We start from the raw sequence: 16,528 nt of genomic DNA, 5'->3' as shown, positions 1-16,528 counted from the left end.
AGACTCCGTCTCGAAAAAAAAAAGAAAAAAGAAAATGGACTTCAGACTGGAGGAAAATTCGAAACTCCCCCTGGGTAGAAACTCTGTAGCGAAGATGAAACAGCACATTTTATGTGGTGCTGGGTATCAGCAGGCACTAGGAATTTGATCAAAAAGTATAAAAGGGAAAATAATCATTTTTCAAAATTAGGCTTAAATAACATACAAAATCCATCTGAAACAACTAAGTTACCTGGCACACAAAGAAAACTTAACAGGTGATGTGCCATGTGGCCACTGTAGGACCGTGGCTAAAACATCTATTCCAGGGCTGGGCACAGCAGCTCATACCTATAATCCCAGCACTTTGGGAGGCTGAGGCAGGTAGATCACTTGAGCCTTAGAGTTCGAGACCAGCCTGGGTAACATAGGGAGACCCCCTTCTCTACGAAAAAAAAAAAAAAATAATACAAAAACTAGCCAGGTATAAGCCTGTGGTCCCAGCTACGTGGCAGGCTAAGGTGGGAGGATCACTTGAGCTCAGGAGGTCGAGGCTGCAGTGAGCCGTAATTTTGCCACTGCTCTCCGCCTCTCCAGCCTGGGTAACAGAGTAAGACCGTGTCTCAAAAAAAAAAAAAAAAAGAAATCCATTCTCCCCACTGAGTGGGGTTGACTGTTCCCATGTGAGGGCCCATGGGAGAAATTTGTCAAGACTCAGCTAGGAAAAACTGTCCTTCATTGATAACCAGTTAATTTTTAATGAATAGATTTCATAATTCCTGTATTAATGAATAGATTTCATAATTCCTATAGCTAATCATACTTGGGTTTTTGTAAACTGGGGTCTTGGTTGGGCATGGTGGCTCCTGCTGGTAATCCCAGCACTTTGGGAGGCTTAGGTGGGAGGATCACTAAAGCCAGGAGTTTGAGGCCAAGCTGGGCAACATAGCCAGACCCCTGTCTACTAAAAAAAAAAAAAAAAAATAGCCAGGCATGGTGGCACACACATCTGTAGTCCCAGCTACTTGGGGGAGAATCGCTTGAACCCAGGTGTTTGAGTTTACAGTAAGATATGATCGTGCCACTGCACTCCAGCCTGGACAAGAGAGGGAGAACCTGTCTCTAAAAAATAAAGAAAGAATGAATTAGGGGTCTGCTTCTGCTAAATGCAACCTTTGGCATATATTTTAGGGCTTACGTGTGCCCCTGGTTTTGTTTTACTTTTCTCTTATTATTTTCCTCCCACAGCCCCCACATCTTTCCCCATCAATTATTTTGTGTTTTTGTATTACATGCATTTTTAAGGATTTCTTAATCCTTCCTATGGCATATGGGAAACATCAATCAACACAAATGTATTAAAAACTAAAGAAAAGACTGATTCTCTCTGGTATAAATAAAACTCCTATGACTTTAACTGATTTGTGATAAGCTAAAATTTCTAACATTTCTTGAGTTCTTCTCATGCATTTTACTCAGTCCAGGCCAGCGATGAGAATATTCATTCTGCATTGGATAGCCACATATATGAATTAAAGTCACAGGGCACTAATAAAAATTTTCTACAAAAATAAGACATTTCATTTATTAAAATTTTATAGAGAAGCATACAAGACTACAACAAATCACTGAAGTCAAGGTCTAAAGTCTTTGAGAAGTCAGATGGACCGGACGCAGTGGCTCACGTCTGTGATCCCAGCACTTTGGGAGGCCGAGGTGGGCAGATCATCTGAGCTCAGGAGTTACAGACCAGCCTGGGCAACATGGCGAAACCCCGTCTTTACCAAAAATACAGCTAGGCGTGGTGGAGCATCTGTGGTCCCGGCTACACCAGAGGCTGAGGTGGGAGGATTGCTTGGGAGGCAGAGACTACAGTGAGCCGAGATTGTGCACTGCACTCCAGCCTGGGTGACAGAGTGAGACCCTGCCTCAAAAAAAAAAAAAAAAAAAGGCCGGGTGCGGTGGCTCATGCCTGTAATCTCAGCACTTTGGGAGGCCAAGATGGGCAGATCACGAGGTCAGCAGTTCGAGAGCAGCCTGGCCAATACGGTGGAACCCTGTCTCTACTAAAAATACAAAATTAGACAGGCGTGGTGGTGCGTGCCTGTAATCCCAGTTCTCCAGAGGCTGAGGCAGGAGAATCGCTTGAACCCAAGAGGAGGTGGTTGCAGTGAGCCGAGATGACTTCAGCCTGGGCAACAAGAGCAAAACTCCATCTTAAAAAAAAAAAAAAAAGCCAGGTGGTTGTCTCACTATAGGCATATTCTGGTCCAGGGGTTGCTGAGGAACAAGGCCAATGTGAGGAACAACAGCAACAGTAAGCCCTTAGCAACACACTGAGAATGCAGCTCCCCTGAAAAACAATGGACAAAATTAAACAGCTGTATTTCTTAACTCTTTTGATAACAGTGTAGGTAGAGGCTGGGCATGGTGGCTCACTCCTGTAATCCTAACACTTTGGGAGGCCAAGGAGGGCGGATCACTTGAGGCCAGTTCAAGACCAGCCTGGCCAGCACGGTGAAACCCTGTCTCTACTAAAAATACAAAAATAGCCAGGCGTGTTGGTGCTGTAATCCCAGCTACTCCAAAGGCTGAGGCACGAGAATCGTCTAAACCCAGAAGGCAATGGTTGCAGTGAGCTGAGATTGTGCCACTGCACTCCAGCCAGGGTGTCAGAGCAAGAGTCTGTCTAAAAAAAAAAAACAGTGTAGGTAGAAATAAACTAAGCCAAAACAGTAATGGTGATCACTTCCAAGTAGCAATATTCTCCATACTTTTTTTTAAGTTTCTATATGTTTTATGCTTTCTGTAACATTTAGACATCATTTTAAATTTCTTTTTAATTGATATAACATAATTGATCATAGAAATCTGTTTCACCCTACCTTGATAATACTGAGTCCATGGATAAAGAAGCTGCGGCCAACACACCTCATTTCTGTTGCAGTCATACTCTGTATAATTGATCTGGAATCTAGAAAACATTTTAGAGGGTTACAAAAACTACAAGTGAGAAGTATTAGAACTTGATTAAAGGAATAAACTTCCAATTTTCAAATGTCTATTTTTCTGCTTCCTAATGTCAACTAGGTGAGCAACTGGAGTACCTTGTCAGGGGGAGGGGTAACTGTGCAGGAATTTTAATAAACTGGACGGATGCACTGATAGGGAGAAGGTCGGCCTTGTGCTCACAGGTGAGCCCACACTGGTACTGCCAGTTCACTGAGGAGAACCTAGGAGGGAAAGATCACATGGTCAGCATAGCCACCATTCAGTTCTATTCCACCAAGAACAGCAGGTAACGGATGCAATCACAATATAACCTGAGGTTCTCCTAAGAAGTTTCACATTCTACCTGCGCTGTTTTTTCTTTGTATTTGTCCATTGTCTTTGTCCATTTCCACAGACAGATCCAAGGAGAAGAGAAATTCCTAATAACCTGTCATGGGCCTGCCGCCCAGCGACATCTGCCAGTCTTGTGGTCAGTCTCACTCCTCTCCAGCCAGTGCATTTTATACAGGTGCTATCAAAGATACCTTTGTTCATCGCCTGTTTTTCTCAAACAATATAATAATAAAAGCAGCAGCTAGCCACTTATTGCGGGCTTTCCACGTTCGAGGCACAGAAATAACCTGCTTGCAACACACCATCTCATGTTATCCTCAAAAGAGTACTGCGGAGGTGGTAACTGCACTCCCATTTTCCCTTGCAGAGCCACCACTCTCCATTCCCAGTTCAGTGGAGCAGAAGGGATTGGCTCTAATCCAGAGGTGCACCCATCACCTAAGCCTAGCCAATAAGAGCTGTCCATTGTCCCAGTCATAGGGATTGGTTCAGAAAGAAGCACATGACCCAAACTGAACCAATAAAAGTCTGCCTAGATCTATTTTGAGAAAGAGGAGGGGCCGGGCGCAGTGGCTCATGCCTGTAATCCCACCACTTCAAGAGGCTGAGGCGGGCAGATCACCTCAGGTCGGGAGTTTAAGACCAGCCTGACCAACATGGAGAAACCCCATCTCTACCAAAAATACAAAATCAGCCAGGCGAGGTGCCGCATGCGTGTAACCTCAGCTACTCAGGAGGCTGAGGCAGGATAATCGCTTGAATCCGGGAGGGGAAAGTTGCCGACAACCAAGATGGCGCCACTGCACTCCAGCCTGGGTAACAAGAGTGAAACCCCGCCTCAAAAAAAAGAAAGAAAGAAAGAAAGAAAAGAAAGAGGAAAGAGGCTTTCTCCCCACTGAACTTGCTGCAGTGACATAAGCCTGGATTGCTGGTGCTGATCTTTGCCATCTCTTGAGGAGAACCTCCCTGAGAATGAAGCCAACCCAAAGGAAGAGGAGCTAAGATAGGAAAACAAAAAGATCCCTGACCACACTGGAACCATGAACCATGAACTAGCTGTATGTGGATTACTGTGAACTTGAACCAATAAACTCCCCTTTTTGCTTAAGTCAGTATGAACTGGGCGCCTGTCACTTAAAACCGATGGAGGCAGGCTGGGCGTGGTGGCTCATGCCTGTAATCCCAGCACTTTGAGAGGCCGAGGCGGGCAGATCCTGAGGTCAGGAGATTGAGACCATCCTGGCCAAAAGGGTGAAACCCTGTCTTTACTAAAAATACAAAAATTAGCTGGACGTGGTGGCACGTGCCTGTAATCCCAGCTACTCGGGAGGCTGAGGCAGGAGAATCGCTTGAACCAGAGAGTCGGAGGTTGCAGTGAGCTGAGATATTGCCACTGCACACTAGCCTGGAGATGGAGCAAGACTCTGTCTCAAAAAAAAAAACTGATGGAGGCTTGATACATAAAGGTATTATCACCATATTACAGAGGAGGAAACCACAGCTCAGAAAGGTTAAGTAACTGGCCAGTGCCACACAGCTCCTAAGTAGGACAGCCATGATTTGAACCTATCTGCTGCCAAAGTCTCTAACCACAGACAATATTCTCTGATCAGCATATCAGTTACATTCATGGATTTCAAAATATACTTAGCACTAAGGAGCCCTTTATTCATCTTTGTACTCCCTAAAATACCTTGCAGACTCTCTTACACATGGCTTTATAAATACTTGTGAGAATAAGTCTCCATTATACACATAGTTCATACATATTCTATATGTGCATATAAACATCTTGCTAATAATTGCACGTTGTAAATAAACAATCAGTTTCTAAATAAACATTTCCCTATTGTTCGGAATGCTCTCAACTTTCCTGACTCTCTCTAAACTACAGTGATCCAAGATGTGATCATACCTTGTCTCTACGCCAAGTATCTCCTGCTGAGTAATCCCTTCCACTGCGCCAGCATCCGAGATGAGGATGCGGATGCTCAGGTGAGCAGGAATATCCAGGCACATGCCGTTCACACTGCTAGCCAGCTGGTCTGCACCTGGATCAGGGGCATCTACACCTATAGAAATGTTAAGTTATACACTTTTCAAAGAATAATTTGATAAGTTTTCCTACAATGTCATAATAACCAAAATGGGGAATACTATCAGGCAGGCATCACATTAATGAGGCTTTAGTCTCTTACAGGCTCTAGTTACTTGTCACTCCATAACTGTGTTATCCCTTAAAGTCTACAAGGCATAGGATGGAACTAATAAATATTGCGTTTAAAATATTTCCTTGTATGGGCCGGACGCAGTGGCTCACACCGTAATCCCAGCACTTTGGGAGGCCGAGGCGGGCAGATCACGAGGTCAAGAGATCGAGACCATTCTGGCCAACATGGTGAAACCCTGTCTCTACTAAAAGTACAAAAATTAGCTGGGCACGGTGGTGCTCGCCTGTAGTCCCAGTTACTTGGGAGGCTGAGGCAGGAGAATGGCGTGAACCTGGGAGGCGGAGCTTGCAGTGAGCCAAGATCACGCCGCTGCACTGCAGCCTGGTGACAGAGTGAGACTCCGTCTCAAAAAAAAAAAAGTTTCCTTGTATGTTAGCCAGTCACTGGAACTCAAAAGCCCTGACCCACATATTAAAGCCATAAATCATGATTCAGTTTCCAAGCTCCCACTGAAATCTACCCAGCCTTTTAACAGAAACATATATAATTGCAGTAAAATGCCATCGTTATTCCATGCAGTCACAGTTCTAGTAAAAGCTGTGTAAGACATTTAAAATCCATACTAACAACTTTAGGCCAGGCACAGTGGCTCATACCGATAATCCTAGCACTTTGGGAGGTCGAGGTAGAAGCACTGCTTGAGCCCAGGAGTTTGAGACCAGCCTGGGCAACATGGCAAAACCCTGTCTTCTCGAGAAAAATAAAATAGCCAGGCATGGTGGCACACACCTGTAGCACACACCAGCTACCCAGAAGGCTGAGGTGAGAGGATTGCTTCAGCCTGGGAAGTCGAGGCTGCGGTGAGCCACGATGGCATGGTGCCACTACACTCCAGCCTGGACAAGAGTGAGAACCTCATCTCAAAAAATAAAAATAAAAATCAGTTGGGCGTGGTGGTTCACGCCTGTAATCCCAGCACTTTGGGAGGCTGAGGTGGGTGGATGACCTGAGGTCAGGAGTTCGAGACCAGCCTGGCCAACATGGTGAAACTCTGTCTCTACTAAAAATATAAAAATTGGCCAGGCATGGTGGCACATGCCTGTAATCCCAGCTACTCGGGAGGCTGAGGCAGGAGAATCACTTGAACCTGGGAGGTGGAGGTTGCAGTGAGCCGAGATCATGCCACTGCACTCCAGCCTGGGCAACAAAGTGAGACTCCATCTCAAAAAAAAAATAATGATAATAATTGAAAAAATAATAATAATAAAACAAAATCCATACTAACAACTTTAATTAGTATGTATTAGATAGGTAAGTAATTTCCTAATGTGTTACCATAGTATTAATACAACTGGAAGAGAATGAAATTGAATGAGAAATGAATTTGCATTTATCTTGGAGAAAACCCAGCAAGGTCAATGAGAGGAAGTAGGGTAGGTTCTACGGCTCCTCTGAAGGGGGTTCTTTGCTCCTTCAGGGATTCCAAAGGTCAGTAACACTGTTTTATGTCTAATTTCCTTATAAATGTGTCAACACCACTTCTGCTTATTAACCAGGATCAAGGTTGCTTTTTGGCTCAGACATGAAATAAAAGCTAACCCCTTTCACCTTGAAGGCAACAAAATGTCATCACCACACTGATTTCATACCTCATCAACCTGGGTTCTCCGTCTGGACATTTTCCCTACCATTTATTTCCCAAGTGCTGACTTTTCTCCAGCCCTCAGGGTCATTCCACAGCCTATCTAGCTGGCCTGGGTGGCAGAGCCCAGGGCTTGACAAGCTCGACCTCTGGGTTCCGTTTGCAAATGAGGATCTAGGTCTGAGCCCAGTGCCTTGAGCACCAGCTAGATAAGCAAACAGCAGCCTGAGTGCCCCGTGGGGGTGGGGGTCCAACAGGACTCCCTACCCAAGTCAGAGAGTGGTCTGGGGCACCTCAAGCTCACAGACATATCACATGAGCCATGACCACAGAGGGGGAAGGGAGGGTCCTCATCACCATGACCCCAATCACAAGGAGTGGGCACAATACAGGTGTGTGTCTGTATGGGCTGTTGTGTGAATTCCAGCCCACTGAGCCTAGCTGACCTCAGAGGGGATAGAAAGGGCAAGGGCAGGATCCAGAGGGCTGATCCCTACCCACCAGGCAGAGGAGAGGGGCAGAGCAGCATCTGCAGGGAGAGCAGGGCAGGGGCAAAGCAGATGTGCACACTCATTGGGCTCTTTCTGGTCCCAAAAGGCAATTCCATTAATTAGCTCAATAAAAAAAGCTTTCTATTCAAAGTATTTACACACTCAAGACTCCCCAAGAAACCGGGAAGTTACCTAACTTGCTACCAGGGAACAGAGGAAAGAGGTTGGAATCCCAGGTTTTCATTCTAGCTCTGCCAAAACTCACTGTGACCTTGGGCCTCTGCAACATAACCCAATGAGCTGGATCTCCATGATTCAAAGGACATTTTGGATTCGGAGGTGAAATCGGGCCTGGTGAAGAAGCTTTAAAGTCTGGTTTACCTTTATTCCATGTACATGTGGTACATCTTCTTCCCTTTGTGTATGATCTACTTGCCAATTCAATACTGCAAATACCTTTGGCCAAAGGCACTGGGCTGTCAAGTCTTTCTATCTGGCCCCCATCCCCATGATCCCTGCTATTATTAGATCTGTTGCACCTTTTTTTTTTTTTTTTTTTTTGTGAGACGGAGTCTCGCTCTGTCGCCCAGGCTGGAGTGCAGTGGCGCAATCTCGGCTCACAGCAAGCTCCGCCTCCCGGGTTCCCGCCATTCTCCTGCCTCAGCCTCCCGAGTAGCTGGGACTACAGGCGCCCGCCACCACGCCCGGCTAATTTTTTTTTTTATATATTTTTAGTAGAGACGGGGTTTCACCTGTGTTAGCCAGGATGATCTCGAGCTCCTGACCTCATGATCCACCCACCTCGGCCTCCCAAAGTGCTGGGATTACAGGCGTGAGCCACTGAGCCCGGCCAATCTGTTGCACCTTAATTACTTTCTTTCTTGACAGCTTTATTGAGATATAGTTCACATACTATACAATCCACCCACTTAAAGTGTGCAATTCGATGGTTTCTGGTATAGTCACAAAGCTGTGTAACAATCAGCAGATTCTATTTTAGAACATTTTATCACTCTGCGAAGAAATCCTTTACCCACGGCAGTCTCTCCACATTTCCTCCCAACTCCTCCACCTCTGGCATCCACTAATCTGCTGTCTCTATACATTGCCCGTTCTGGACACTGCATATAAATTGAGTCATACAATACGTGGTCTTTTGTGTCTGGCTTCTATCACAATATTTTCAATCACTTTATTTTCTTTTAAGTTAACAAAATTACCTTTATAAATTCCAAAGTCAATTCTCAAATGCCTGTATTCCTGGCAATCAAAAACAGCAATGCAAACGGAAATGCACTAAAACTCTTCAAACCTTGCTTGGACTTTGTTTTAATGTATTTTATTTTATTTTGTTTTATTTTTAGAGTCAGGATCTTGCTCTGTCATCCAGTTTGGAGTGTGGTGGTGTAATCAGAGCTCACTGTAGCCTCAAACTCCTAGGCTCCAGCGATCCTCTTTCCTCAGCATCCCAAATAGCTGGGACTGCAGGGACATGCCACCACATCCGACTAATTTTTTAAATTTTTCATAGAGACAAGGTCTCACTATGTTGCCCAGGCTGGTCTTAAGCTCCTGGCCTCAGCCGGGCACGGTGGCTAACGCCTATAATCCCAGCACTTTGGGAGGCTGAGGCAGGTGGATCACAAGGTCAGGAGTTCAAGACCAGCCTGGCCAACATGGTGAAACCCCATCTCTATTTTAAAAATACAAAAATTAGCCAGGCGTGGTGGTGGGCACCTGTAATCCCAGCTACTCGGGAGGCTGAGGCAGGAGAATCACCTGAACCCAGGAGGCAGAGGTTGCAGTGAGCCGAGATTGTGCCATTCCACTCCAGCATGGGTGACAAAAGCAAGACTCCGTCTCAAAAAAAAACAAAACAAAACAAAAAAAAAAACTCCTGGCCTCAAGCAATCCTCTTGCATTGGCCTCCCAAAGCGCTGGGATTATAGGCGTCAGCCACTGCTCCCAGCCTAGACTTTCTTTCACAAAGACTGTTGTTGGCCAGGCACAGGGGCTCATGCCTGTAATCCCAATACTTTAAGAGGCTGGGGTGGGCAGATCACGTAAGCCCAGGAGTTAATGACCAGCCTGGGCAACATGGCGAAACCCATTTCTACAAATAATACAAAAAATTAGCCAGATGTGGTGGCACACACCTGTGGTGCCAGCTACTTGGACGGCTGAGGCGGGAGGATCCCTTGAGCCTGGGAGGATGAGGCTGCAATGAGCTGTGACTGTACCACTGCACTCCAGCCTGGGTGACAGAATGAAACCCTGTCTCAAAAAAAAAAAAAAAAAAAAAAAAAAAAATACCAAGAAAGTCATTGTGAATAAGAAGAAAAAGACATGCCAAGTTTCCTGCCTGGAGAGCTAACCCCTGGGCAAACGTCCAGTTAAGCCGCAGTCAAGCCTCAGGAAGATGACCTACTGGGTTGGGCTGTAATGCTGCGACTACAGTTGGTAGTCATAGCAACCAAGTTACAGGCTTTATTGTACCCGGGTTTGACTTACGTATTATTTCGAGCCAGCCATCACTAAGATCAGCATAATCGGAGTTGCCTCTCATTGCAACATGAGTCGCTTGTATTAATGAATCAAGTCTTTCAACAGCATTCTTCCTGCAAGAGAGTAAGACATTTCTCAGCTCATGGCCAGCAGGTCTTGTCCTAAAGTCATTTCCAGTGAATGTCCGGGTTTCACTTCCGAGTGCCTAAATTAAAAACTGCCAGAGGAACTGGCATTAAAAACTGGCTGGGTGTCACCCATGGACTAGGTGTGTTTGATGGCCTTTCCAGGATGGACCTACACACCTGGGGGAGACAAACAAAAGCAATCTTTTACTTTAGACTTAAAATGTTAGTAACTTAGCCGGGTGCAGTGGCTCACACCTGTAATCCCAACACTTTGGGAGCCTGAGGTGGGAGGATTGCTTGAGCTTAGGAGTTCAAGACCAGCCTGGGCAACAGGGCGAAACTCTGCCTCTACAAAAAAATACAAAAATTAGCCAGGCATGGTGGCATGCACCTATAGTCCCAACTACTCGGGAGGCTGAGGTGGGAGGAGCACATAAGCCTTGTGGGGTTAAGGCTACAGTGAGCTGAGATGGTACCACTGCACTCCAGCCTAGGTGACAGAGCAAGACTCTGTCTCAAAAAAAAAAAAAAAAAATGTTAGTAACTTAAGTTGGGAATCACATGGTTCACAAACTCTGCCGACTGTCACCAAACTTAGGAGGGAGGTAGAGCACACATCAAGTTACCAGGATAAGTTCGTGGGCCAGAGTGATCCAACAGTAAAAGTAACCTAAATATCTAGCTGGAATTTTGAGTCATAAAATTAAGTGAAGACTAAGAGTTGGAACGTAGCATTCCCTCCTTCCCAGTACTGTCATTGAAGGGTACAAATCTCATGAACTGCAGGAGAGGGACTCTGCCCATGGACTCAGGCCTCACAATCTATAATCAGGAGCTGCTGCCAATAATTTGTACCAGTTTTCCCTAACTTCTCAATGTTTCCCCCATTTCTTCCTGCTTCCCAAAGAACTACACATCTTGGGATATGTAACAGATAAAATGTGTGTAAGAATGCATGCAGGCCGGGCATAATGGTTCATGCTTGTAACCCCAGCACTTTGGGAGGCCAAGGCAGGAGGATCGTTTGAGCCCAGGAGTTTGAGAGCAGCCTGAACAACATGGTGAAACCCCATCTCTACAAAAAATATGAAAAATCAGCCAGGCATTACAGCACACACCTCTACTCCAAGATAGTCGGGAGGCTGAAGTGCGAGGATCACCTGAACTCCAGAGGGTCAGGCTGCAACGAGCCGTGATCACACCACTGCACTCCAGTCTGGGTAAGGGAGTGAGATCTTGTCTCAGAAAACGAACAAGCCAAAAAGAATGCATGCAATCAAAACCACAATGAGGTACCACTTAGTATCTATTAGGATGGCTACTGTCAAAAAAAAAAAAAAAACCAAGGCTGGGCACAGTGGCTCACACCTGTAATCCCAGCACTTTAGGAGGCTGAGGCGGGCAGATCACCTGAGGTCAGGAGTTCAAGACCAGCCTGACCAACATGGAGAAACCCCGTCTCTACTAAAAATACAAAATTAGCCAGGCGAGGTGGCACATGCCTGTAATCCCAGCTACTCGGGAGGCTGAGGCAGGAGAATCGCTTGAACCTGGGAGGCGGAGGCTGCAGTGAGCAGAGATTATGCCATTGCACTCCAGCCTGGGCAACAAGAGTGAAACTCTGTCTCAAAAAACAAAAACAAAAACAGAATATATAGGCCGGCAGAGTGGCTCACGCCTGTAATCCCAGCACTTTAGGAGGCCAAGGCAGGTGGAGGAACACCTGAGCCTGGGGAGGTTGGGGCTGCAGTAAGCCATGATTGCACCACTGCACCCCAGCCTGGGAAACACAGTGAGACCCTGTCTCAAAAAAAAAAGTTAATCACCCCAGTTATACTTTGCTCTGGCCTTTTTCACAGCTCTAGGAGTATAAGGGTCCAGTGAGGCCAGGTGCGGTGGCTCACGCCTATAATCCCAGCACTTTGGGAGGCCGAGGTGGGCAAGGTCACTTGAGGTTAGGAGTTCGAGACCAACATGGTGAAACCCCGTCTCTACTAAAAATACAAAAAAAAATCGGCCAGGCGTGGTGGTGCATGCCTGTAATCCCAGCTCCTAGGGAGGCTAGGGCAGGAGAATTGCTTGAATCGGAGAGGCAGAAGCTGCAATGAGCCGAGATCGCACCACTGCACTCCAGCCTAGGTGACAAAGTGAGACTTCATCTCAACAAAAAAAACCACACAACAACAACAAAAAAGTTTCCAATGAGCTGAACAAACTTTGCCAGAGAAATGTATTTAAATGTGGATGAAATTTGCTTAAATGTGGATGAACTGGCTCTAGTCCAAAGAAAAAGGTCTATTTTCCCTCATATTGATGTTTGAATCAACTCTAAATTGTATTACATGTCTGTATTTATTATCATTTTTACACATTTTAATTGACTCTAATTTTTCATATTCATGTTGTCTTTGATATTCATGTAGTGAGTTAATTCTAGGCAAACCATTCACATTGCCAATAAATTCATCAATGAAACACTTACCTGAGCTGAGTACAATTTTCATTAATCCTGACTTCTAACAGGCATCCAGAGAGTACATTTTCTCCAAATAAAATGGGTTTGAAAGTTGCTGATGTACACAGACCCCTTCCAGCTATAAAAGAAAAAGATTATCCTTTTGCTACTTTTTGCTAAACAAAAGTAAAGATTAACTTCAGTTTTTCGTGAAAAACAGAAAACAGTAAGTAGAAATAAAGTTGCCAGTTTTCAAAAACTGAGATCACTGTTAGTCTAATCCTTTCAAAGCTGAACAAAGGTGCCTTTATCAGACTTCTCAGATCCTGAGCGGTGGTTTCTTCCGGAAGTGACACTGCCTCTGGCAGATGTGCGTAATTACCACTGAAGCACAGATTTCCTGCAGTTCAGAATGAAGTTATTTTCATGTCTCCAATTAGCACCATCCTGGGCTACAGGCAACAATAAAATGGGACTCTCAAGCCAATCTCACATTTCAAACTCTTCTACTAGCAACCAGCACTTCAGGTGCAAACAATGTTAGCATTCCTTTTTAAAAAGCTGTAGAAGCAGGAAAAACCATCACCACTTCTATTCAGCAGCATGTACCTCTCTGCTAAATAAACCAACTGGGCTTTAAAATAATTGACTGCTTGATTAGATTCAAAATATGGTAATACTTCTAACACCAGTTTGCCTAAGGGCTAATCATAATGACCAGACCGGATTACCCGATTGCCAAAGATGTAAAGTCGTGACAGTATTCATCCTGTTGCTATTTAGAGCTCGGACAGGCTTGCCAAGTTGGTAACCTAGATGAACACAACAAAGGAGCGTGAGCCTGTTTCCTCCAGCATAGCAAGCCCTAACTCTGCAAATAATACAAGAGTCATGCGCAAAGAAAGAAAACACATAGGCGAAGCTTTCGAAAATACCCTTGAGAGAAAGATGGCACCTTCATGTCTCTCAAAAAAAACAGTAGCTAAAGAGAAAGAATGCTTCACATTTACAGCAACTTGTTACTATGTACAACAGACTATGTAAAAAAAAAAAAAAAAATTACATTGCTATCACAAAAAGAATACCATGTCAGCCAGGTGTAGTGGCTCACGCCTGTAATCCTAGCACTTTGGGAGGCCGAGGTGGGTGGATCACCTGAGGTCAGGAGTTCGAGACCAGTATGGCCAATATGGCGAAACCCAGTCTCTACTAAAAGTATGAAAATTTGCTGAGGGTGTTGGTGGGCACCTGTAATCCCAGCTACTTGAGAGGCTGAGGCAGGAGAATCGCTTGAACCTGGAAGATGGAGGTTGCAGTGAGCCCAAATCGTGCCATTGCACTCCAGCCTGGGCGACAAGAGTGAAACTCTGTCTCAAAAAAAAAAAAAAAAAAAAACGAATACAGTGCCACAACAAACAGAGAATAAAGAGGCTGGGGCAGTGGCTCATGCCTGTAATCACAACACTTTGGGAGGCTAAGGCCAGGGGATCACTTGAGGTCAGGAGTTCAAGACCAGCCTGGCCAACACGGTGAACAACAGCCTGTCTCTACTAAAAATATAAAAATTATATTAAAGTGAGCAACCCTGCAAGCCTCTCTTTGGAGAAGTAGCAGATGAATAAAGCTTCCTGTGTTGTGTGATTTAAAAAAAAAAAAAAGCCAGGCATGGTGGTGTGCACCTGTAATCCCAGCTACTCAGGAGGCCGAGGCAAGAAAATCTCTTGAACCGAGAAGGTGGAGGTTGCAGTGAGCCGAGATTGCGCCACTACACTCCAGACTGGGCAACAGAGCAAGACTCCGTCTCAAAAAAAGAAAAAGAAATAATAGGGAAAAAGGTCAGAGTCAGAAACTAAAATTGGAGAGAGTTACTTATAATCATCCTGATGGCTGGGAGTGTTGAACTAAAGTATGTTTGTAAGATCAGTGACTGGCATATACTCATCTTACCTGGATTTCCAGATAATTCTTCTTCATTACCACTATTATAGCTTAAAAATTTTACTACAAATCTCTGTGTCATTATCCCTAGAAATAAAACAAAATAAAATATAATGTGCACCATTTCAATAGGAAAAGAAATTATTCTCCATAGCGTTTTACCTTAAAATTGCATTTTGTCTTGCAAAGTATACTCTCGTTGATTAAATCATAAATGCACATAAGAGACAAGTCTTAGTTTTTTGTTTTTTTTTTTTTTAGACGGAGTCTCGCTCTGTCTCCCAGGCTGGAGTGCAGTGGCACAATCTCGGCTCACTGCAAGCTCTGCCTCCTGGGTTCACGCCATTCTTCTGCCTCAGCCTCTCCGAGTAGCTGGGACTACAGGCGCCCACCACCACGCCCGGCTAATTTTTTGTATTTTTAGTAGAGACGGGGTTTCACTGTGGTCTCGATCTCCTGACCTCGTGATCCGCCCGCCTCGGCCTCCCAAAGTGCTGGGATTACAAGCGTGAGCCACCGCGCCCGGCCCCTAACTTAGTTTTATGGGTTATAATTATGGCAATCTTGAAAAGAGAAAAAAAAATACTTTTCAGTGAAAGCATGCTTGCTACCCTCATCAAAGTTACCTTTCTGGTGGGCATTAATCTCTGCCCTAATAATTTTAACATTTATTTCACTGATGGTATTATTATTCCATTTGAAAATATAATGTTCTTCCACATTCACAATTCTGGGGGCTGATCCGTTATTTAAAGGAGTTTCTGCAAATACAAGAATATGTTCATAAATTAAAGACCCTCTTTGAGCCTGACTCCATTACTGCGAGGTTCTCTCTGCTTGCGTGGCCTTCCCCGAATGCCCTGCCCCCGCCCTCCCTATCTCCAGCTCCCTAACATGGCATGGTCACTGCTTCCTTGAGGAAGCCTGCCCCGGTCCCACCAAGTCAGCATTAGCTGCCTCTTCTATGCCATCACGGTACCCAGAATGAGATCTTTTCCTTTCATTTCTATATCCCCAGCACTTGGCTCATAGCTTGCCATGGAGCATGCACTTGGTAAAATGTTTGTGAGAAGAAAGACCAGAGGGTCAGTTCTGCCAGGGCTGCGGCCCGCTATCTAGTTCCCTACTACGGCGTAGGAACTCCACTAACATTTGATGAGCTAATGAATAAATCTGAGAAGTACAACACATCAGAAAGAGACACCCAGCACTTGGGGAGGCTGAGGTGGGTGGATCACCTGAGGTCAGGAGTTCGAGACCAGCCTGGCCAACATATGGTGAAACCCCGTCTCTACTAAAAATACAAACATTAGGCTGGGCGTGGTGGCTCACGCCTGTAATCCCAGCACTTTGGGAGGCTGAGGCAGGCGGATCACGAAGTCAGGAGTTCAAGACCAGCCTGGCCAACATAGTGAAACCCCCTCTCTACTAAAAATACAAAAAATTAGCCAGGCATAGGGGCAGGCACCCGTAATCCCAGCTACTTGGGAGGCTGAGGCAGGAGAATCGATTGAACCAGGAGGCAGAGGTTGCAGTGAGTGGAGACTGTGTCACTACACTCCAGCCTGGGTAACAGAGTGAGACTCTGTCTCAAAAAAAAAAAAACAGAAAACAAAAATTAGCTGGGAGTGGTGGCAGGTGTCTGTAATCTCAGCTACTCAGGAGGCTAAGGCGTGAGAATCGCTTGAACCCGGGAGGTGGAGGTTACAGTGAGCTGAGATCACCCTACTGCACTCCAACCTGGGCGACAGAGCAAGACTCTGTCTCCAATTAAAAGAAAAGAAAAGAAAGAAAGAAATAGTATCCTTCATTAAAAATTAAAGTTCTGGTAAAATTAGCCAAACTGAGCCAGTCACGGTGGCTCATGCCTGTAA

General features: G+C 45.2%; 1 protein-coding gene across 4 annotated transcripts in view; it reads right to left on the bottom strand.

The window, feature by feature from the left end:
* Positions 1 to 1,535: 1,535 nt before the first annotated feature.
* The window catches only part of TCTN2 (tectonic family member 2), a 38,743-nt gene continuing 23,750 nt past the window's right edge, over positions 1,536 to 16,528 (bottom strand). The window contains exons 10-18 of one of the 4 annotated variants that reach the window (XM_030821619.1): positions 15,281 to 15,415; positions 14,664 to 14,741; positions 13,448 to 13,528; positions 12,744 to 12,855; positions 10,140 to 10,246; positions 5,240 to 5,396; positions 3,087 to 3,212; positions 2,865 to 2,953; positions 1,536 to 2,332 (exon numbers count right to left, since the gene is read on the bottom strand). In XM_030821619.1, coding sequence (XP_030677479.1) covers positions 2,232 to 2,332; positions 2,865 to 2,953; positions 3,087 to 3,212; positions 5,240 to 5,396; positions 10,140 to 10,246; positions 12,744 to 12,855; positions 13,448 to 13,528; positions 14,664 to 14,741; positions 15,281 to 15,415 — 986 coding nt within the window. In that variant the 3' untranslated portion in view covers positions 1,536 to 2,231. The remainder of the gene's footprint in view (positions 2,333 to 2,864; positions 2,954 to 3,086; positions 3,213 to 5,239; positions 5,397 to 10,139; positions 10,247 to 12,743; positions 12,856 to 13,447; positions 13,529 to 14,663; positions 14,742 to 15,280; positions 15,416 to 16,528) is intronic. The other 3 variants (XM_030821620.1, XM_030821622.1, XM_030821621.1) reach the window with 3 other exon arrangements.

Source organism: Nomascus leucogenys, chromosome 10, assembly GCF_006542625.1.
Source record: "Nomascus leucogenys isolate Asia chromosome 10, Asia_NLE_v1, whole genome shotgun sequence".
Classification (NCBI taxonomy): domain Eukaryota; kingdom Metazoa; phylum Chordata; class Mammalia; order Primates; family Hylobatidae; genus Nomascus; species Nomascus leucogenys.
Note: the sequence above shows the minus strand (reverse complement) of the source record. Positions and strands in the feature narration are given on the sequence as shown.